Source organism: Thalassophryne amazonica, chromosome 9 (genome assembly GCF_902500255.1).
Source record: "Thalassophryne amazonica chromosome 9, fThaAma1.1, whole genome shotgun sequence".
Classification (NCBI taxonomy): Eukaryota; Metazoa; Chordata; class Actinopteri; order Batrachoidiformes; family Batrachoididae; genus Thalassophryne; species Thalassophryne amazonica.
This window is the reverse complement of record NC_047111.1, coordinates 22,945,293-22,968,216: the sequence shown is the minus strand read 5'-3', so window position 1 is coordinate 22,968,216 and position 22,924 is coordinate 22,945,293. Positions and strand designations below refer to the sequence as shown.

General features: G+C 44.2%; 1 protein-coding gene and 2 long non-coding RNA genes across 3 annotated transcripts in view; 1 reads left to right on the top strand and 2 right to left on the bottom strand.

Moving 5' to 3' along the window:
• The window catches only part of si:dkey-175m17.7, a 45,352-nt gene extending 23,430 nt beyond the window's left edge, over positions 1 to 21,922 (top strand). The window contains exons 2-4 of the mRNA XM_034177766.1: positions 14,305 to 16,391; positions 18,094 to 18,396; positions 21,425 to 21,922. Coding sequence (XP_034033657.1) covers positions 14,321 to 16,391; positions 18,094 to 18,396; positions 21,425 to 21,690 — 2,640 coding nt within the window. The 5' untranslated portion in view covers positions 14,305 to 14,320 and the 3' untranslated portion in view covers positions 21,691 to 21,922. The remainder of the gene's footprint in view (positions 1 to 14,304; positions 16,392 to 18,093; positions 18,397 to 21,424) is intronic.
• Positions 1,308 to 16,917, bottom strand: LOC117516883. The gene is made up of 3 exons (XR_004562566.1): positions 16,666 to 16,917; positions 11,352 to 11,358; positions 1,308 to 1,321 (listed from the first exon to the last, which is right to left on the bottom strand). It is a non-coding gene; the product is annotated as an uncharacterized LOC117516883 (long non-coding RNA).
• LOC117516882 lies at positions 21,857 to 22,710 on the bottom strand. Its single transcript, XR_004562565.1, has 2 exons — positions 22,464 to 22,710; positions 21,857 to 22,407 (listed from the first exon to the last, which is right to left on the bottom strand). It is a non-coding gene; the product is annotated as an uncharacterized LOC117516882 (long non-coding RNA).
• Between the last annotated feature and the right edge of the window lie 214 nt (positions 22,711 to 22,924).

Genomic DNA, 22,924 nt, shown 5'->3' with positions numbered 1-22,924 from the left:
GATTTTGGCCATTAGTGAAAACTTGTTACAGTTTTATCCATTAGTAAAAACTTACTGCGATTTTGTACATTAGTAAAAATTTACTGCAATTTTGTCCATTAGTGAAAACGTACTTCAGGATTTTGTCCATTAGTGAAAACTTGCTGCAGTTTTATCCATTAGTGAAAACTTACTGCGATTTTGTCCATTAACAAAAATTTACTGTAATTTAGTCCATTAGTGAAAACTTACTGCAGTACACCATGAAGCCTGGTGGAGCAAACATCATAATATGTGGATGTTTCTCATACTATGATGTCAGGCCGATTTCTCGCATACCAGGGATCATGGATCAGTTTGAAGACATCATTATACTTGAAGAGGTCTGATGTGTGTGTGTGTGTGTGTGTGTGTGTGTGTGTGTGTGTGTGTGTGTGTGTGTGTGTGTGTGTGTGTGTGTGTGTGTGTGTGTGTGTGTGTGTGTGTGTGTGTGTGTGTGTGTGTGTTTGTCCCACTAAGCTAACAAGAACACATCCAAAAAGGCTACTCATAATATTTAACATGACATTTTTGTTTAAATAATTAAATTAATTTTTTTAATATGTTTGTTAATTCATTTTATGAAAATATTTTTGTCATCTGGCTTGGGGTGCTGACATCTGTTTTTCCAACAGGGGGTGCTGCAGCATCCCCCGAGCATCCCCGCTTCCCACAGCTATGATGTCTGAATGTCCACATACGTAATGTGGTCTGGATTTAAATGGAGATCCAAATCTTATAATTAGTTCAGTCAACATTTTTAGAGAACTGCTGTTAATTTGACACTGTCAGCATTGTGTAATCTAAAGCTCATACATTAACAAATTTCTGAGTCTTTCAGCCGCTGACGCCCTGCCTGTCTGCCGTCGGTTTGCTGACAGTGAAAACTGCTCTGCAGTTTCAACATTTTAACACATTTTATACACTACACACATGCTGACATGGAGGTCTGCTCCACACAAATCAGTGTTCCTCCTCAGACAGTTCAGTCAGTGTTACTAGATGTAGTGAGAGAAACAAGCAGAAAATGTATGTGAAATAACCTCCAAATAAGTGACCTCTCAAAATTTCAATTTCAATTTATTTTCATTTATATAGCGCCAAATCACAACAGAGTTGCCTCAAGGTGCTTCACACAAGTAAGGTCTAACCTTAGTAACCCCCAGAGCAGCAGTGGTCAGGAAAAACTCCCTCAGAGGAAGAAACCTGAAGCAGACCAAATTCAAAGGGGTGACCCTCTGCTTGGGCCATGCTGCAGACACAAATTACAGAACAATTCACAAAAATGAATATACAGGAAATGCTGTTGGTGCACAGGACAGGAGGGTCTCCAGCACAAATACCACACCCAACTCTGGATGGAGCTGTACCTTAGGGCCCTGTCCCACTGGCGTTTAGGAGGATTTGCATAAGGATTGCACACAAAATTGGCCCATATTCGCCAAACATCCGCAATATCCGTGTAACATGCCTGTATGAGTCGGCCGTCATCCAAACACGCCCGTGATCATCCGCAGAGTCACGCATGTCCGCAGCCAGGATTTTTGAGTAGCTCAAAAATCTGGATGCGGATAACATCCGCCTTACATACTCCATATATACTCAATTCATACACAATACATACTCACTGTATGCGCTGTATATCTGCCATTAACCGCTGATATCAGCAACAAACGGAGATTTGCGGCTTGGCAGCGGACTGGGACAGTGTGTAAAACAGATATATATCATGCCTAACACGTCCACATCACAAACTAAAATAATGTTGTAGCGAATGCATACAGATTGGCCACGAATAAAGCATTTTTTATTACATCTGCTTTGCAGCTGATTTGCGGACAATCTGTGAATGCATAACAAACACGTCACGTAAACCCAAAGTACTATATGTGGCAGAAAGCGACATACCTGCCAGTCAGTGCCGGTCCGGCTGTGTGGATCCACAAAGACGTAGCTGCTGCAATCCAGGACTTTTATTTAATACCAACAAAAGGAGTTGCTGTTTATCCACAACTCACGCTGAAGTCTGTTTTCTGTGACACTCTCAAAAAAAAAAAAAAAAAAAAAAGAACACCGTCTCACACCCCAATCGGCTTCCCCCCTCCCGCTCGCCAAACTCATGAACAGTTAACCCTCACATGAAAACAAGAACATTAACTCTGTGATCAACTTGTCCAAGTCCAGCAAATGCTCCAGAGGCTGTATTGTTGATGTGAATAGTGATGCCGACAGCCCGAGTGAGCTTATTTTATGACCGCAATGCAGATGCCGTGCATGTGCAACATGTGCGCGATGCATTCATAATACACCCGTAATACTGCCGTGATAATCGCAATGTGTCGGATCAGTTTCCTCAATACATGCGTTATATAACCGTGATTGTTCATCATATATTCGCTGTATATTATTAATATATCCGTAATTCATACTGGGACATTTGTCATTTTTGGCAATTTTTGTTGCGGATGACAATGAACGCCCTCAATTTGTATACTCAATTCATGCACAATTAATCCTCTCCCCAGTGGAACAGGGCCCTTAAACAGAGAGAAAAAACAGAATCAGGTATCAGAAAGACAAGAAATACAGTATAATTTGCCAGCATTAAACAACAAGAAAAACAGGAAATACTAAGGTGATTACCAGCCACTAGCCCTAAGTTTCACTAAAAGACCCAGAAGTTAGATATAGCTGAGGCCGCGGCATGCTCTGTGTCCTAATAAAATGAATTAAAAGAGTAAAAAGCGTAGAACTATACTATGCCAGTGTGATAGCAATACGAAAGGGAAAATAAGTGCATTTTAAGTCTGGAATAAGTGCGTTTTAAGTCTTAAGTTTTGCAAAAGTGTCAGTATTTTTAAATGTATTTCCTATTTTATTGTATGTTTTAAATCACTGTTTTAAGTTTGGTGGGGTTTTTATCTCCTTTGTTTTTGTAATATTAGCCTATTTTCCAGAGTATAACTCGCACCTGTCAGAAATGCCTCTTGAAGAGGAAAAACCCATATATAAGTTGTACTGGAGTATAAGTAACACTTTTTTCTGTATTATCAGATCATTAATTTGGGATTTTTATGCATTGTTGAAGTATACTCATTATTGGCATTTCTTTTATTATTGATTTTATTTTGATTTGTGCTTTGATTCCTGTGAAAGTCTGATATAAACAGTTACTGTAATTATTATTATGAATAATAAACTGTATTTTTCAGTTTAGAAGTCAAACCTGAGTATAAGTTGCAGGGCCTCCCAGACTAGTCCAAAAACAGTGATTTATACTCTGAAAAATGCTGTCTTTGTGAGTGTGATTTTAATTGCTATATAAATAAATTATACTCCTACTACTATTATTGTTATCATCATCATCATCATTATTTTTATAATTGTTATCAGTCTCTGCAGTGCTGTAACATTAACATTATGATGATCAGTGACATTACAAAGCCCCATGAGCGGTTCAGCTCTCTTTCTTCCCAACTGATCATCATGACTAATATTTTAATATATGCCTTTACTCATTTATTACATTCATTACAAGCAGATACTAAGAGACGTGTTTCAATATGGGCTTTAATTTAGCATCAAAACGCATTAAATCCCTGGTTTCCAGACTTTTGGAATGGTGGTCTAGTTTGTGTTCTCTGGCATGTGATGCGTTCGACCTTCAGCCCCGAAATCTGCAGGACATGCCCACATTACGCCATCTTCCTCTGTGACCAGTGGCGATCACATAAACGGAAATACGGGCCTCCTGCTGTTCTGTAATTGTGGACTGAAGTGATCTGATCGTCAGCTGTTGCAGCTCAGCAGCTCCGTCACTTCTGCCATTGAAACACATAAATCATTTTATCCAGACAGGAAACTGTTACACAGAGCAGGAAGTGAGCAGATTTGCACATCCTGGCATGTTATTCCCCTGGTACGTCTTATTTCAAGCCTGACTGTGTCGTTCACTCGGCTGTTTGGCTGCCTCTGATGAAGTTGGGGCGGAGAGAAGGGACAGAAAAATCGGCATTAATCTCACACAGTGAAACAACCATCTGTTCCCCAAAACCAGCACCCCCCCCCCCCACACACACACACAGCGTTCCCCTGAAAACACTCAGCGCTCCCCAGTAACACACTGGATTATTCTCTGGTTTCCATGTTCATAACGCTGTGCAAAAGTTTACACTCACTCACTATCACCTGACAAAGTTTGATCTGGATCTGATGCGGGTTGTGGATTTTGTGGACATTTGACTTTAAAATTAAAAAGCCCATTTGTAAAGCTTTCAAATATGAGAGTGATTGGGGCACGTTTGATTAAGATATAATGTAAAATATACATTAAATACGGTTTTTAAGTTAAATTTAAATGGCCACAAAATCTGTAATGTGGATCAGATCCAGATCAAACTTTGTCAGTGGATAAAAGATACCAAATTACATAACACTTTTTGATTTTCTTGAAACAGTTTTGAGGTCCTGCAAGTTATACTCTGATGTGACTTATATACCAAAAACATCACATGTGAGTAGAACCCAGTTGTCACTGATTATCATCAAAGTTGAAATTTATCACACATTCCATTTATTTCTGAATATTTATTCACACTTTTATGATGAATTGAATGTTCCTTAAAATTTTGCACAATACTATAAGACAATCGGTACTGACATCAGTGTGTGTGAATGGATGAATGTGAAGCATTTTCTGTAAAGGGCTTTACGTTTCTGATATAGATGGAAAAGCGCTATATAAATATAAATATTTGTACTAACAGGTGATTAAAAATTTATTGAATTACAAGTTTTGTGATTGACTGATTGATTGTTTGATTAATTCATCAACATCGCATATATATATATATATATATATATATATATATATATATATATATATATATATATATATATATATATATATATATATATATATATATATATATATCCCCCTCCATTCATCACAAGGCACATCCATCTTAAAAGTAGGAATCTCTGAAAAATTACAGAAATTTTTAAATGTATAAAAATAAACTGTGCAATCTGAGCTTTGCAAAAGTTATGCATCATGACCACTGTGTGTGTGTGTGTGTGTGTGTGTGTGAGACAGAGAGATAGAGAGAGAGAGAATCGGTAAATGTAAGCCATCACTGTAAAGTGCTTTGAGCCTGAAAGTGTAATATAAATGTCGTCCATTCACAGTGATCTCGGCTCAACAATGATCCAGAAACATTTTTGCTTCAACTCATTTCTTCACTGTGTGGTCTCAGTCTTCAGAAGCAGCGAGGTTGTTTGTGAAGCTGTTCACAGGAGGACAACGAAGAAAACGTGTTCATTTGTTGTTCATTTTGTGTACAGAAATGCTGTCCTGATTTGAAAGCCAGTGAAGAAGCCTGGACACTTTGTGGTGACTGTCACTGAAAACCAAATGCAGCACACTGAAGTGTTGGAACAATAATGACTGTGGCAGCGTCCAGTGTGCGCTGTGCGACACCTGAGAGGACTCAAAGCAGTTGATGGGGTTTCAAAGATGAATTCAGATCACACATCAAGTTACAGCATCACAGTTTAACATTAGGAACACAAAACCCAGAGCTCACAACCGTTCTTGGTATTCATGGTATTCTGAGTGCAGTGAACAGCAGTTGACCTCATGGTCTGAATGAAAAGCACGCACACACGCACAATTTGGATTCTGTTGCACTTTAAAATGAGCTAAAAGTTCACCAAAGCTTCAAGAATTCAATAAGTTTTTTCAGCTGTGAGCTGCAGAATTTCTGCCAGGAAAAAAAAACTAAACATGCAGCAAAAAAGGGTTTTTGAACAAAGCAGCACATGGATGAATGAACTGATCTTTTAAACTGCTTTGGAGTGGATAATTAACTGCAGGTGTGAGAAGTCAAAGGTCAGTCATGCCCAGCCTAAGGACCTGGTCACACAGCACACGGCGATAGCTGAACAAAGGAAAAAAGTCACAAAGTCACAAATCATCAAGAAAAAAGTGGACGAATGAGCCGGCACCTCTCCCATCACCGAAAGGCCTGTGAGTCCAGAGCGCATAAAAGAATGAATGAAAACCAAAATTAACAAAGGAAAAACAAAGCGAACGGTGATGATGCTTTAAACAAAATCAAAACAAAACATTTACGATGACATGACTTGACAGCGGGTATCAGACCGAGCGGCAGCCTGTGATCATTTCTGCAACCAACGTGCGCTCTCCACAGCACCTGCAGGTGTGAGAGTTGTCTTGACAACAGGTCTGTCTTCACAAAAACAATGTGTGCGCACATGCATGTTCGCATGCTGTCTGTGGCTGGAACGTTCCAGCCATAGACAGCGTGGGAACGTGTACACAGCTGTCTGTGGCGCACAGCCATTTGTCTGTGTGTGCGCAGCCTCTCCAGCCACAGACGGCATGTGAACGTGCGCCATAGACAGCATGCAAAAGTGCATAAATAGTTGCAGTAGTTGATCAAACGTTCTTGCAGCTATTGTTTCTGTATGACAACGTTTCTTTTCGTCCCACACATGCACGAGTCACGTTAAGTTCAATGGATCTTTAGTTATTGATCTGTTCAGATATTGTCAATGTTTGTGCAAGATGTTGGACTTGGGAGGTTGGACGAAGTTGGTCGACAATCAAATGGAATGCTGACGGTACGGGAACTACGCAAATGATAACAAACCGTCAAGACAGAAAGCAAAATGGATTACGGACAAATTGAAGTTGTCATCGGGATTCGTTCACATTTTTAAACAGTTTGAAAATTCTGATGAAGCGCCAGCTACAGGAACGAAGCTGGATGACGGATAAACGATGTCTCTGAAAGTCAACATAAGTCCAGATTTCTTGTTTCGTTTTGGCTTTGGTGTCCTTCATTAGTGCCGTGTGACCGGGACTTTAGACTCAAAAGACAAAACAGATTAAGGTCAAATCAGAGGATACAAACAGAAAAAGGTAAAAATCCACACAACACAAAGAAAAAGGTGAAATCCTCACAGTGTGGACATTTCAAATGATCTATTAGTCCACAAAATGAAGTAAAATAAAACATAACACAGTCATCAAAATTTTAGAGTGCCAGCAATTCCTGCACAATTATTTTGTATTTATGGCTTTAATTATTTATTGAAGCATCCTTGAGCAAGATACTGAATCTGCTCAACAACTTAAATATGGGAAAGTAGATACAGAGAGGCAATAAAATTTATTTTTCAAAAAATACGTATTTTTTAGACTCAGGTGAAATAAACCTATTTTTTGTTTCTCTGCTTTGACTGTGTTGCTTAAACTTTTGTGTTGTTGGTTTTTTTTTTGTTCTCATCAGTATTGCCAGTTTAAGGCCAGAAAGCCTCTCGCTGCTGCACTTTATTTGCATGCTTGTGGTGTTTCGTCTGCTGAAGCTGCGACTGGCTGAGTGCAAAAGGCCACGAGGCGGCCTGCGGTTTACAGCGTGTCAAAGGAAAGTGATCAGAGCGATAGTGACTTCCACCGTGATATAAGTGGGTCAGTGTAAGCCCTCCCCCTCCGCTGCAGGCCAGGCTGAACAAAAACTCAAACGCCATGACGACGCCGTCACCGGCCTGTATGCACGGACAGAAGCACGGGGACGCTGCAGCCCGGTTTGCTTTCTGTTTGGGTTGGTATCAGATGTGTGTGGGACACATTATTTTGACATGTTGCTTCCTCCCCTGCAGTCTGTGGTTCACTGTGTCACCGTGAATCTGCCTCCCTGAACCGTAGATCAACCCACTCCGCTGCTGTCCGCCACGGCCTGTGACGGAACAGTCCTTCCTATTCCCCGTTTCTGTTTGTTCCCTTGTGGTTATGACGTCGTTACAAACCCTGTATGACAGTTTGTGGTGTGTATTGTATTTTGGATTTTCTTGGCCATATTTAAATGACCTCATCTGAGCATCAGAATCAAGGTCTTAAAGCTGTACGGCCTTTCAAAGTTCACAAAACTGGCAAAATTTAGTTTCTACCAAAATCCAAGCATTATAATATCAGTTTATTTTTGTAACATGTTGCAAAATTACAGCTCATTTTAATAAAGAGAACATATTTATCTGGGAGGAATTCCATGGCAAATATTTACTTTTCCTTTTAACGCCATCGTGTAGACAAACTGCAGGAGAAAGCGCACGTGCACATGCGTGAGGTTTTCAGATTACTTGTGACCTGACCCACTTGCTTGATGCAGGTGTTATCTGGTTTCAAAAACAGAGCTTTTAGATTTCCACACGTTTATTTCTCACTAACTTTTAGCAAATATATGAGAAAAATATAATATTTATACAGAAACAAGCTGTTTCGGAGGGTTTTCTGACATCTTGGTTAGCCTTTCTTTACTCCGACTGGCAGTCGCTGTATCCTTCCTAGCATCCCTCACATACGTTGGGGGCAACCTCCAAGTGATGTATCACGTCACTGCAAAATGCAGGTTATGGTATCTAATTGTCTGAATTTCTGTCCTTCAGGGGTCAAAATTCTAAATTCTTTCCAGACAGTGTGAAGTTTGATCATATTGGTAATATCATATTATGATATTGGCAGTTATCTTTATTTAAATGCTAAGGAACCCAAAGGCCGTACAGCTTTAATCAAACTGTTTACTTGGCAGAGAGCCTGTGAAAATCTATATATTTATATTGTGACAAATCACACACACACACACACATACACACACACACACACACAAAATCCCAAAAGGTATAAATGGTACATCTGAAGAGTGTGTGTGATACAAGTTACAGAGATCCAAAAATTCTCTCAGGATAAAGTACAAGGGGACAGAAAACAAACACCACCACCCCACCCCACCCCCCCCAATGGGAAGAAACCACATGGAGAGAAAGAGAGAGAGAGAACTGAAAGTCTGCAGAGTGAGCGAGATCGTCTACTTTATTGCTGAGCCACCAGTGTGACCACAAAGTAAATTAAAGCACTTCATCAACAGAACAACTCCGAGGACGGGCACAACAACACAGCAGGCTGACTGCACTGAAGAGAGCACTCACTCACTCACTCACTCACTCACTGACCTTCAACCTCTTATCTAGGATCAGATCACAGGGCAACAGCTCCAGTAGGGGACCCCAAAGTTCCCTTTCCTGGGCCACATTAACCACCTCTGAGTGGGGAATGCCGAGGTGTTCCCAGGCCAGTGTGGAGATATAATCTCTCCACCTAGTCCTGGTGTCTCCTCTCAGCTGGACGTGCCTGAAACACCTCTCTAGGAAGGCGCCCAGGAGGCATCCTTACCAGCTGCTCGAACCACTTCAGCTGGCTCCTTTCAAAGTGAAGGCGCAGCGGCTTGACTCTGAGTTCCCCACGAGTGACCGAGCTTCTCACCCTATCTCTAAAGGCCTTGTCACCCCTTGACGATTTAGCCAGCATATGCTGACCGTATTAAAAAATGCTGGCATATGCTGGCGTATGTCTAATATGTTATGGGTAAGTTTTTTAATAAGTTAAGATATACGTCGAGCACCTCGAAAAATTTTGTGCATGCTGAAAATTTTCAACGCATGCAACTTATGTCCCGTACATGCAGGACATAAGTTGCAGGTAAGTTATGTGATTGTTGACACACGTTTCTTGGAATTTAATCATAAGTCGAAATACGTCCATTAATGCTGTCCATTGATTGGCTGAAAGCTGCAGTCCTCATGTGAACAGACTGTTTCATTCACACACACAGAGTATAATCTTACCTGTTCATTTCAGTGGGATTCATCATCATAGTCTGACGAACATGTATCCCCCGTCTGACGGATCTGATGGCCACCCCCTTCTGACTGATAAGATGGGGCAGCCGTCAGATCAGTGAGACAAGGGGACTGTCAGAAGGGGGAACCGATCAAAGTGCCGGTCGCAGCCTGATTGCGACTGGTGCTTTAAAAGTTTAAAAGAGTCACATCACTTCATTCATTCATGGCAGCATTCACCAAAGCCATCAGTCTGCTCATCAGCATTCTGGTTGTGATGAAAATGATCCACCAAGACAAAATAAAATAAAATGAAATAATGTTAAATTTCTGTGTTTCTGACACACACCACACCGTGCAGTACCTACCCAAACCACTTAGTGGATACGGGGCTGAGAACCATGGCCTCAGATTTAGAGGTGCTGATCCTCATCCCAGCTGTTTCACACTGGGCTATGAACCAATCCAGTGAGTCTTAGAGGTCACAGGCCGATGATGGCAGCAGGACCACATCATCTGCAAAAAGCAATGATGAGACCCTGATCCCACCAAACTGGAAACACTCCTCTCCCCGATTATGCCTCTATATCCTGTCCATATCACAAACAGGATTAGTGACAAGGTGCAGCCCTGGTGGAGGCCAACCTCCACCGAAAATGAGTCTGACTTACTTTGTGAATACAGAGATTGGATGGCCCTGAGAAGGGAGCCCCTCACTCTATACTCCCGCAGCACCTCCCAATCATACGCCTTATCCACATCTACAAAACACATGTAGCCTGGATGGCCAAACTCCCAGGCACCCTTCAGGATCCTTGTCGGAGTGAAAAGCTGGTCAGTTGTTCCGTGGCCAGGACGGAACCCACATTGTTCCTCTTTAATCTGAGGTTTGACTATCTGCTGAACCCTCCTTTCCAGCGCTGTGGAGTAGACTTTACCAGGGAGGCTGAGTAGTGTGATGCCCCTGTAGTTGGCATACACTCTCTGGTCCACTTTTTAAAATATGTGGACCACCACCCCAGTTTGCCACTCCTTTGGCACTGTCCCAGACCTTCATACAATATTTGAGACATCATATTCAAGACAGTCCCTCCACACCCAGAGCCTTCAGCGTTTCTGAACAGATCTCATCAACCCCAGGACCTTGTCACTTCGAAGTTGTTTGACTACCTCAGTGACTTCGACCAGAGAAACTGATGATGATCCCCCATCAGCTTCCAGTTCTGCCTCTACTACAGAGATCTGGTCTGATGCAGGAGTTCCTCAAAGTGCTACTTCCATCACTCGATTTCCTCCACAGTTGTCAACAGAGTCCCATCCTTACTGTGTACAACGTGGATGGGTCCCCGTTTTCCTCTCCTGAGGTGCCACATGGTTCTCCAGAAGCACCTTGGTGCCGACCAAAAGTCCTTCTCCGTGGTTGCTCCGAACTCCTCCCACACTCGCTGCTTTGCCTTCCCCACAACAGAGGCTGCTGCCCTGTCGGTACCTTGCAACTGCCTCCGGAGTCCTCCGAGATGATGTATCCTGGAAAGACTCTGTCTTCAGTTGGATGGCTTCCCTTACTACCAGTGTCCATCACAGTGTTTGAGGGTTACCACTCCTTTAGACACCAAAGACCTTCAGGTCACAACTCAACCACTGCAGATTCAGCAGTGGAAGCTTTGAACATTGTCCATTCTGGTTAAATGTCCCCAACGCCCACAGGGATACCAGAAAAGCTCTGTCGGAGGTGTGAGTTGAAGATCTGTCAGACAGTGGGCTCCTCCAGATGTTCCCAGTTCACCCGCGCTATCCGTTTGGGCTTACCAGGTCAGTCCAAAGTCCTCCCCCTCCCTCTGATCTAACTCGCCACCAGATGGTGATCAGTTGACAGCTCTGCCCCTCTCCTCACCCGAGTGTCCAGAACATTAGCCTCAGATCAGATGATATTATCATAAAATCGGTCATCAGCCTTTGGCCTAGGGTGCTCTGGTACCATGTATACTTATGAGCAACCTTACAGTTGAACATGGTGTTCATTGTGGACAATCCATGACTAGCACAACAAACAAATGACCGCTTGGGTTTAAGTCAGGGAATCGTTCCTCCCAGTCATACTTCTCCAGGTGTATCTGTCATTGCCCACATGTGCGTTGAAGTCCCCAAGCAGAACAAAGGAGTCCCTCACTGGAGCCCCATGCAGGACTCCAGCCAGGGACTCCAAGAAGGCCAAATACTCTGCACTGCTGTTTGGTGCATACACACAAACAACAGTCAGAGTTTTTGCCCCCGCAACCTGAAAGCACAGGGATGTGACCCTCTCATCTACCGGGGTAAAGTCCAGTGCAGCAGTGCTCAGCCGGGGCCTTGTGAGTATCCCCACAGCCACCCGGCACCTTACACCTTGGGCAACTCCAGAGAAGAATAAGGTCCAACCCCTATCAAGGAGAGTGGTTCCAGAGCCGAGGCTGTGCATGGAGTCGAGACCCACCAGATCTAACTGGTGTTGCTCCACCTCCCACACAAGCTCCGGCTCCTTCCCCCACAGCGAGGTGATGTTCCACATCCCCAGAGCTAGCTTTTACCACCCAGGTCTGGTCTGTCGAGGACCTAGACTTTCACTGGCACCCATGGGACAGCACACCCGACACCAGCGGTTCCCCCTGCAGATGGTGAGCCCACAGGGTGGAGCTGGAAAGTCCAACTTGCATTTTCAGGTTGAGCCCAGCAGGGCTCTGTGGCAAGCCTGGCCACCAGGCGCTCGCTGATAGGCCCTCCATCCAGGCCTGGCTCCAGACGAGGGCCTGCATGGTTCCCCTGGGCTGAGTCACGTTTCCTCTGCCTCATTTATCCATGGAATCTTTGTGAACCGTTCTTAGTCTGGTCCCTCATCTGAAACCAGTTTGCCATGGGAGAACCTACCAGGAGCACAAAGGCTCCAGACAACACAGCTCTCAGGTTCATAGGGACACACAAACCTCTCCACCACGATAAGGTGATGGTTCAGTATGTCATCGGTACAAACTGAAATCAGCAACATGATTCACACTGATATGAAAACTTCCCTTTATTCTATATTTTATCACAAAGTGCAAACATAGACAATATGGTCAGTTTATCTCTTTTTGCTGTGTCTGGGTTCTTGTGTTTCTCCAGCTGTGTTGTTGTTGTGACAAATATTTGTTTATCCTGCAGCTGAGATGTTTAACACAGCTGAAGGAGTCGGTGGCTGGCTGCAGGCAGGAAATGCTGTTTGATTTCATGCAATCCCACAATATTAAACAGTCTTTAGAATAAATGTAGCAACAATTTATAACTGAGAAAATCGGCATATTTGCAATTTATTTTTATTTTTCCTTCCAAACGTCAACAACAAAACAACACAGAGACAGTGACACACTGATTTCACTGACAGCCCACATGAAAAAATTGGTAAAAGTTCCATTGAGCACAGTTTTTCTATTCACAGACACAGAAGCCTGCCAGTTCTTGGTGGCTTCCCTCACCCGTGTCATTCTTCACAGAGTACGAGGTGCATGTGGGATGGATGGATTTTTGCAGAAATCATCACTCAGCCACGTTCTTTGTCCATTCAAATCAAACATCCACCTCAGATCAATTGTTCATCTCACACACAGACACACACACACACATTCATGTCTTCTCATCTGCTGCACGCAGGAAAGCAGTTACAGTACTGTGCAAATGTCTTAGGCACCCCACGAAAGTAATTAGTTAGACTTTTCCCAAAATTTTTTTAGGGGTCACCACAGTGGACCTGATGTGGAATTAGCACAAGACTTCCACTGGATGTCCCTCATTATCTGACTGCAGATGTGCATGCAGAACGGTGTACAGATGATGTTTTGCAAACAAGTGCACAAATTGCTTTTTGTCACCGTGCTACTACTGAGTGTTCCTGTATAGCTTTGATTTATTGTGGGAGGGGCGCTTCTGCATGAACATGGGCTAGTTCACCCCAACCCCCCTTCGAAAAACAAAAACAAAAAAACAAAAGCAAAAAACACTTTAAAGATGATTTTTATTGTGTCATTAATTTTGGTTTTGATTACTTTTGCCACATTTTTTATTATGACAAATTTTTGCACAATATCGTAAGTCCATTGTCTTAAAGGACAAGTATGAGATGGAACACTTTTGGTGTGTGCCTTCATTTGCTGTATGTTTTGTATGTAAAATATACAAAACATAAAAATCTGTTGGTCCCTGATGTCATTATTCTATTGCAACACCTGGAAACCACGTGCTGTGGAGTGTCGGAGCATGCAGGTCTTTGAGTTGCCTTCTTCAACGGTGAAATCGCCTGCTGAGGTGACCGTTTGGAACAAAGCTCAGTATCCTCTTGGCGCTCTGTGGCACATGGCTGCCTACCACTGTTGCAATATCTTATCTTTACATTTCATGTATAAGTTGTTGCAACATGCCATATTAATAAAGTTGCTCTCCAGTTTGGGCAATGCTCCTGCAAGGCATTGCTCAAATGTTAAACTCATGAATTGTGTAGTTGCCCCATGTTTACCACTTTGTGAAAGTCTAATTGTTTCACTGCTCTCTGTCTTTTCTCTCTCTGTCTTTACCGAACAGTGATGCATAGACCCAGATGCCTCCCCTCCCTCTTGACGAGCGCATAGTGGTTATTCAGCGCCCTAAGAACTTAGGCCTGTGCGAGTCTTCCCCACAGTCCATCCCAGTGCCCAACTCTCAACTATCAGCTTCCTCAAATGGACACATCATCCATCTTCCTCACCTGCGCCATCCACAGTCCAACTTCTACTCATCTCCCTGTAAATCGCTGACTCTGGATTGCAAGCACAGATCTTCTCATGCACAGAAATTCAAAGGCAACCAGCCTGTTGTCCCAGTGGTTGGCAGACACACTTCTAGTCACTGCCACAGCAATGGTACAGTGACTCTTGGCCCACGGCTGCCCTCACACACACACACAATAGATATCAGGGTGACTGTGGACAAGAGACGAGGTGGTGGACCCAGTAACACAATATGGCGAAGTGGAAGTGCAAAAAGTAGCAGGGGCAAATGTGTTTCTTCAGATTTGGACAAGGGACAATGTGAGAGAAGAATCGGAATCACAGCAAGGCCACTCGGACCTGAACACCAGTCTCAGCGAAGTTACCAAAGCCAGCTGACAACTTCATCTGAAGGGACCATCCAGTTTGTCCCTACCCAGGTACAGCAGCATAAGCTCAGGAGTGAAAAGCAAAAGGAAAACGCAGCGGCCTTTCTGGGCAGAAAAGACCAGGAGTTTCTCTCTCTGGATCCCAAGAAGTATTTCAAACTGGGAAGTGTTCATCAAAGCCACAATAGCCACAATCTGTCCCACCAGCACAACTCTGTCCCAGTTCCCCATGCTGCCATCTTAAACTCAAGCTACCCCTCACCCCCTCCCTCCCAGCCCACCCATGCCCCAATATCATTTCAGCACCTCAGCCAGCCCTGCCAATCCCATAGTAGGGATCCCCGACCCCTCCTTCTCCATGGTCTTCCCATCTCCCCCTGCTCCTCCCAGGGTGGAGGCTTCCCCAGCCCTGATCATACCTGCACCATAGACTGCAGCCACCCATTCAGTTGTGGGTGCTGGAGGTTAGTAAGATGCAGAGGTTGTAGAAGACATTCTGCTGGCTGCCAAGAAGGAGGAAACTCTTCCACCCCCTTTTCCTGTGTTCACAGAGTTGGAGCAGTGAACAGAGGAGGTAAAGAAATGGGCCTAAGAAATCTGGGTGGCTGTCTCTCCACTGCCTCCACCTCCAACACATCTTCTTCTACCAGCACTGTGTCCGACTGCCGAGCAAACCTGTTCAAACCCGTCAGCTGTGCTTCCTGCTCCAGTGAGGCCCGAAACTTTGAGAGTCCTGCTATCCTTCGTAAGAAGCTCATTGGAGGATGTCTGCCCTGTACCCCGCTGTCTTCCTCGGCCCCCCTGCGGGTGCTGCAAAGCTGCGTGACAGGCTGCAACCCTAAAGCCAGTCAGACCACCAGCTCAACCTGCAGCTACTGTAGCAGTGACCCCATTGTGGTGACACTCAACCCTCGGCGAGGCAAGTCCCCAGGAAGAGGGAGCGGAGCAGCTCATCCAATGGGTATGTTCCAAACTGATGATGATGACTACAGCGTGCGGACTATCTGGCCTGAGGAGTTGGCTAAAAAGATGACGCATTCAAAAACCCCTAAGAATCACTGTGCGGGAATAGGAGTAGCATTGGGAAAGACATCCGCAAGTGTGGCCCAAAACGGCAGTAACGGAAGAGGCCTTGCTCTACTGGACTGTCAGAACCTACAGTCTCAACTAACAGACCATGCTGGCCGGCGTCGGCTTCAGCAGGGAAAGATGGCTGCTTTTGATTTTGTGGGCTGCAGGTTGGGCGAAGGCCAAAACTCACTGAAGAGACTCCTGAACAAAACTGAGGACTCTGGGATGGGGGATACAGCTGAGCAAGATGGCGATGCAGCATATCTTCAATCCCCGCCTCCTCGATCCGCCTCCCCACTATCACCACTTTCTTTTTCACCTCCACCATCTGCCCCGAGTACACTCATCAAACCCAAACCATGGCAGAGAGAAAGGGAGGGAGGGCACACTCTGCCATCAGCTAAGTCCCTTCATCTGGCCTTGAACTCGCTGAACCGAGAGCAAGATGAGGATAACAGCAGAAGTAAGAACTTTACACTTCATTTGCAGCACTGGTCAGTATTTCTCAGTAACGCAGATGCCATCAAATGAATCCATGTCAGTTGTTTTCAGATGTCAGTGCATCCAAACTAAGGTTAAAAACTGCTTTGTTTTTGAGGTTTAAAAAGTTTTACAAGGCATCCGTAGTCAGATGTGGTTATGTCCACTTTTCAGATGTGGGTATGTCCACTTTTGAGTTCATCTTTCTGTTTCCTTTTTTGCTTGCGGGGCACATTCAGGCACAGGTAAAGGTCAACTAGATTTTCTGCTAAATGAAGCTAACATGAGCATATGTAGCCTAGCAGTACCCTTTGACTCTCAAATAGCATGCTGGGAAACTGAATTTCCCAATGGGTCATTGGACTTTTTATCCTCCCAGTATGAAATACGGGGATATAGTGATTAGCATGTCCTTCCCTCCATCCATCCATCCGTTTTGCTTCTTAGCACAATATCTCAACAACCAGTTGACCAATTTCATTCATATTTAGCGTAAGTGTGCACTTGGGTGATCCCCCAACAGTTTGTAATACTGCTTTGTGGCGACTGGGGGTATATGTCATCTCCTTATGGCTCTTGTTATCTCTGTGATTCAAAACTACCCCCCCCCCCCCCCAAAAAAAAGCACATTTTGCTTATATTGGTGATGTAAGCTTGTGACTCTTTAGTTGGAATAATAGTAAGTCCCTTCGGCTGCACCCTTGCTTTCACTCATGGTCGCCACAGCAGATGCTGAATTGGCACAAGTTTTACACAGGATGCCCTTCCTGACGCAACTCCACATTACATGGAGAAATGTGGCAGGGGTGGGGTTTGAACTGGGAACCTACCACACTGAAACCAAGTGCACTAACTGCTTGGCCACCACCCCTGGAACACAATTATCTTGGTGACAAACAAAATTACTTTTAGGACTGAATAGTAAATTCTTTTAGCTGCTTCTGTTTTGCCCGGGGTCTCCACAGCAGATCCAGTCTTGATTCTTATGTTGATGTGGCACAAATTTTACACGAGATGCCCTTCATGCTGCACCTGTAGCACCTTGCTCTGTGTTGTGTTGTGGTTCTTGACTCCTCCTACTCACTGCTCTTGGGACATGAACTCACAATCTCCAGAGTGGGAGGTGGGCTCTCTAACCAGAAGGCCAAAAACCTCTGCTCTTGTGGCTAGAGAACCCTTTTAGCTGTTGGGCAGTGACGTTTACTGACTACTATTGCACAACGACTCCTGCTGGCCTCCATCACACATCTACAGATGTATATGGACAATGGGACACAGGTGTCCTGTCTTGTTGGTAGCCTGGTGGTGGAAACCAACAGTTCAACATATCAGGACAGCCTGGTATGTAACAGAACAAATTATGCCAGTTAGTGTCACCAAAGAACAGTTAATCATATCAGCTGGCAGTTTTGTGTCCAAGTCCATGTATAAAATCCAGCCCATGCTATCAATCTAGGTCTCCACTTTGTTCCTCCGGGATGTTCCTGACTCTTGGTTGAATCAATTGCGGGGCCTGTTTGACTGCTTCATTTTGTGTCTCATGACATAACATTTAACCACAACAGGCCTTAAACTGGGAAACTTCTGTTTTTAAACTTCAAAGGGACTACAGGTTTTAAGGTCCTTTTTTTCTGCCGTTGCCCCTCCATGGAACCAGTACAATTTTTCTTTTCCTCTTCTTCCAGTGCACCTGTCTCTGCCACTCTCCTCCTCACTGCCAGCGTCCCTGTCCGATGAGACTGTAATGACTCCAGATGCCGAAAACGCTGTGATCAGTCCCATCCTGCCCTTCCTGTTTTTGGGAAATGAGAGAGATGCCCAGGACCTGGAGCTGCTGATGCGCCTCAACATCGGCTACGTGGTCAACGTAACCACACACTTGCCCCTCTACCATCACAACTCCGGACTTCGCTACAAACGGTTGCCTGCCACTGATAACAGCAAGCAAAACCTACGGCAATACTTTGAAGAGGTTTTTGAGTTCATTGGTGAGTGCCACTGCAACTTTCACTGCAGCAACAATTATTGGCTCTAATCCATTTGGATTGACAAAACGTATTCAGCTGCAGGTGAAAGTATCAACCTGATTAAGATAAATGAATCAATATAACAGCAACAGAAATATATATAAAAATATGGCGATTGTTCTTTACAAAGGTGGGGTGTTTTCTACTAGGGAGTAATTAGCCTCCATACGTTTAGGTTGACACCCCCCGCAGCAAGCACAGGACTATAAACACTTTTTCAATTCAATTTATTTTAATTTATATAGCGCCAAATCACAACAGAGTTGCCTCAAGGCACTTCACACAAGTAAGGTCTAACCTTACCAACCCCCAGAGCAGCAGTGGTAAGGAAAAACTCCCTCTGAGGAAGAAGCCTCAGGCAGACCAGACTCAAAGGGGTGAACCTTCATCATCCTGCAAAGAGATCAGCATCGCCAAAAAGTTCTGCACATCGACCTTCTGACTCCTTAAAGCCTTTCTGTTGTCTTTCAATCTAGTAAGATGCGCTCCTGGAGACAGGACTGTCAATTACTCTATGATACTGCTATTCCACAGGGCACTGTTCTATTATAATCCACCACCATCCAGGAAAAGTGCAAAAAACAGGATGAAACGGCTTACTCTGGTATGCCTCCTATCAGGCTGGCTTATAAAGTGCAGACCTGGCAACCTGCTCGAAAACTAAAGTAAAGCTGAGCCCGGCTGTGTTCTCAGCCAGAACCGCAACAAACACTGCTTTTGCTTAAAATTTTTACCCTGATGGAGCACAATCAAGCAAGTCTCAAGCTGTACTCATGAGGACTGCCCTGTTTATGGCCCCTTCACACATAACACGATTAAAGTCGACTAGCACACAAAGGAAGGAATTGCATGCCATTCGTGAAAAATCGCCTCCAAACACCTCATACACCTGTCTTTACAATTATTCATGCACACCAGCGGCTGAAAGACAGAGTGTGTGCTGTGAGAGCCCATTCGATCACTCTCATGGCAGGTGTCGGCCAAATCCCAGGTGACACACACGAACATCCAACAACGCTTGCTCGACACTTAGAAAATGTGGTGCCGTTCGTGCTGTCAGCACAAAAACAATGAGTAGATGACCACTTTTGAGCTGGATGTAAAATTTGCCTAAGTGCCCCCACGAGTGTGGCATTGCAAAAAGCAACACACATGGGGAGGTGAGTCCAGAAGATCATGGGTTCAAATCCCCGCCTGACTGGAAAATCACTAAGGGCCCTTAGGCAAGGCCTTTAATCCCCTATTGCTCCCGGTGTGGAGTGAGCACCTTGTGAATGTGAGGCATAATTGTAAAGCGCTTTGAGCGTCTGTTGCCGATGGAAAAAACGCTATATAAATGCAGTCCATTTACCATTTTACCATTCACATGTGGTGTTTATGTGTATCGCACGTGTGCGCATGTGTCCCCCCCCCACCCCCCAGACATGATCACATAGGGGCCGGACAGCCACATCTGAGCACACACAGCCAGGCTGCAGTGGCTGCAGCGGCTGCACAAGGTGCATCTCGGCAGGCTGCTGCATGTGAAACGGACCGTCAAATGATGCAGCAGGCAATCTGAATGTCACACATGTCCCGTCCGACACCCGTGTCCAGCAGAACATGCATGCCGCGGGACTATAACAGTATGACAAGCCAACAGTGCCACAAATATGCCACTTTCAGTCACATATCACCAAAAATACGCTGTAACAAATGCCGTGTCGTCAGTTATTATGGCGCTTTTTCTGTTTTTAAAAAAAACAAAAACAAAAAACATTTATCTCCTTGTTGATTTGAGGCATTTTATGCTGCTGTTTTAAGACAGTGATTGTAGTGCAGTGGTAAAGTTTCCATCTGTTAATCTGAGCTTTTGTAAATTGCAGGTTTGAATCCAGCAAGTGCCATTTATGTTTTTATTTGACCACAGGGTTCTGTATTGCGTCCCCTTTTATTTATTATTGATATCAACCCACTGAATTTCACTAATTATACAGCTGGTTTTTATTTTATTTTTCTCCACATCAGCAGTGTGATGTGCATCATGTCCCAGCTGCTCACACTGTGTTCATGTACATGCACAAGCATGCACAAAACCATTGTCAATGTGTCGTGCACGCCTGTGGGATCGTGTATAACCTCACGACAGTAGGTGGATGGTTCGTGGTTCCCCATTTCATGTTTGGTTCATGGAGTTTCTTCCGGTTTCTGCATCTGTTACATTATGTGTGAAGGGCCCCTTAAAGATGTTTGAACATGATTGAAACTTTTAAGGTTATGAACACCCCCATGTGTCCTCGTAATGACACAGATTTGGCAAATCGGGATGAAATTGTTGAAAAGCTCAAAAACTGGTGCAGATGATGGCTGTAACTACTGCGTATACCAAGTTTGTTCAAAATTAACAACAGATGGATCGAGAAGGAGCGGCGCTCTGTGGAATAGGGGCATAATTCAGTGTAGTTCAACACTCTTACCACAAGCAGTTGCACTGCTGATGGTTTTGTCCAAGACATTGTTGAAACCCTGGATTTTAGTCTTGATCGTCATACTTCTCAAGAGCTGCAACATGTCGTTCATTGATTCCACAAAGATCACAACCTCATTTAGAAAGTCAAGGTTTCAAGACCCTGTAGTGCAGGAACCTTATAAGCACTGAATACTGATTGAGCACCCCGTTCACTGGGAAGAACTCAAAGACTCTGCCAACTGCTCTACAGCACCCAGAGCACCCATGTGTAGCCGACTATGATGTCCAGCAGCATCCTGGGGATTCTGCACATTCTCAGGATGTCCAAGTTCAAGGTTTTAAGCAATTAAATTCAACCCTTGAAATTCACAGTTGCATTCAGGAAGTACCCACAGACCAGCTGACTTCTTATCACCAACAGAAGTGTGTATTACGTGTGCATCGACCACCAAATCCTCCCAAAAGATCAAGGCACCTCCGCATTGTATTTTTTTGCTTGTGTAACCCCGCAAACTGACATATTGTTGTTCTCGTCCACAGAGGAGGCCTATCAGAGTGGACAGGGAGTGCTGGTGCACTGCCAAGCAGGCGTCTCCCGTTCTGCGACCATCGTCATTGCCTACCTTATGAAGCACACCCTCATGACCATGACAGATGCCTACAAATATGTGCGGAGCCGCCGTCCTGTGGTGTCACCCAACCTCAACTTCATGGGTCAGCTTTTGGAGTTTGAGAGGGACCTCAACTCCGGGGTGACTCCCCGCATCCTGATGCCTAAACTTAGCGGCGTGGAGACGCAGGTGTGAGAAAGGTCAAAGGTCAGAAGCGCTTTGGGTTGCCACAGTTTAAAAGGGAGAAGAACTGAGATTAAAGTGGCATTAATATAATACAAGATGCAGCACATTTTAAGTGGGAGAAATATATGAAAGAAAAAAAAATGTTTTTGGTAATTTGTGCCCTTTTGATTTTGTGGAAGAGGAGACAAATCGATGGATGCTTCAACAACCAAACGGTTGATGAAGCATCGGCGTGCAGACAACTTGAAGTCATCCAGGATATTGTTTCTAGGATAATGTGCCAATATTTTGTATAGATTTGTTCCTTTTGTGTTTTGAGGCCACTTGTGTTCCTGTCGTTTGTATTCACAGCCCAGTGCAGCATCACTGCTGCTAATCATCACAAATGCATGCAGCACATGAGCACAAATATGAGGTCACCCTGTCACATTGTCCACAACACTGTTCTGATGTTTCTGCCACATGTAGCAACAGACTGCTTATTGCAACGCACTTTACTTTTTTCTTTCACGATCACCTAGTGTATCGCCCGAAAGATGAGAAGAATTTAACACACAGACCTCTCAGTCACGGATTTGCGTTAATATTTGCATTTAATAATTATGGGAACGTTGCAGTAGAGCTGCAGGGGCCTGAGGAGGAGCTGCCTGCCGGTGGAAATGTGTTGCGGTAGTTTTATTTTCAGTGTGTTGGCACAGAGAAAAGTGCTGCACATCTGCAATGCTGCTGCAAAAAGAAAAGACGTGCACCAGGTACAGCAGCAACAAGTGCAGCTGTCGCACTTTAATATGCAGGTTAATACACAGACATGAGGCCACTATAAACACATTTACGTATGAGCTTGTGCACCTCACTAATGACTGGACATGTGATTTGGCAGGTGTGTGTTTTTTCCTGCTGCTATGTGCTTTAACTAAGACCTTTTCCAACTGTGCATTTCTTATTTTGTAGCCGACTCATAAGAGAAGCACATTACTCTACACACTCTGGGATTTTTCAACTTGAACCCTATTTTTACATGGGGTTTTTTTGGGGGGGGGGAGGGGGGGGTGTCATCTTGCAGTATTTATTCACAACACAAGCACCATCATGGGTTAAACAGCTACTAAACAGCTAAACAGAATTTTTTTAAATGACTGATTATAGAGTTAGCCGCTTACCTTAACCTCCTTACCATTCGGTGGTGCTCCACTCCACTGACTCATTAAGGGGATTACATACATGTCAACCCCTTTGAGGGTCC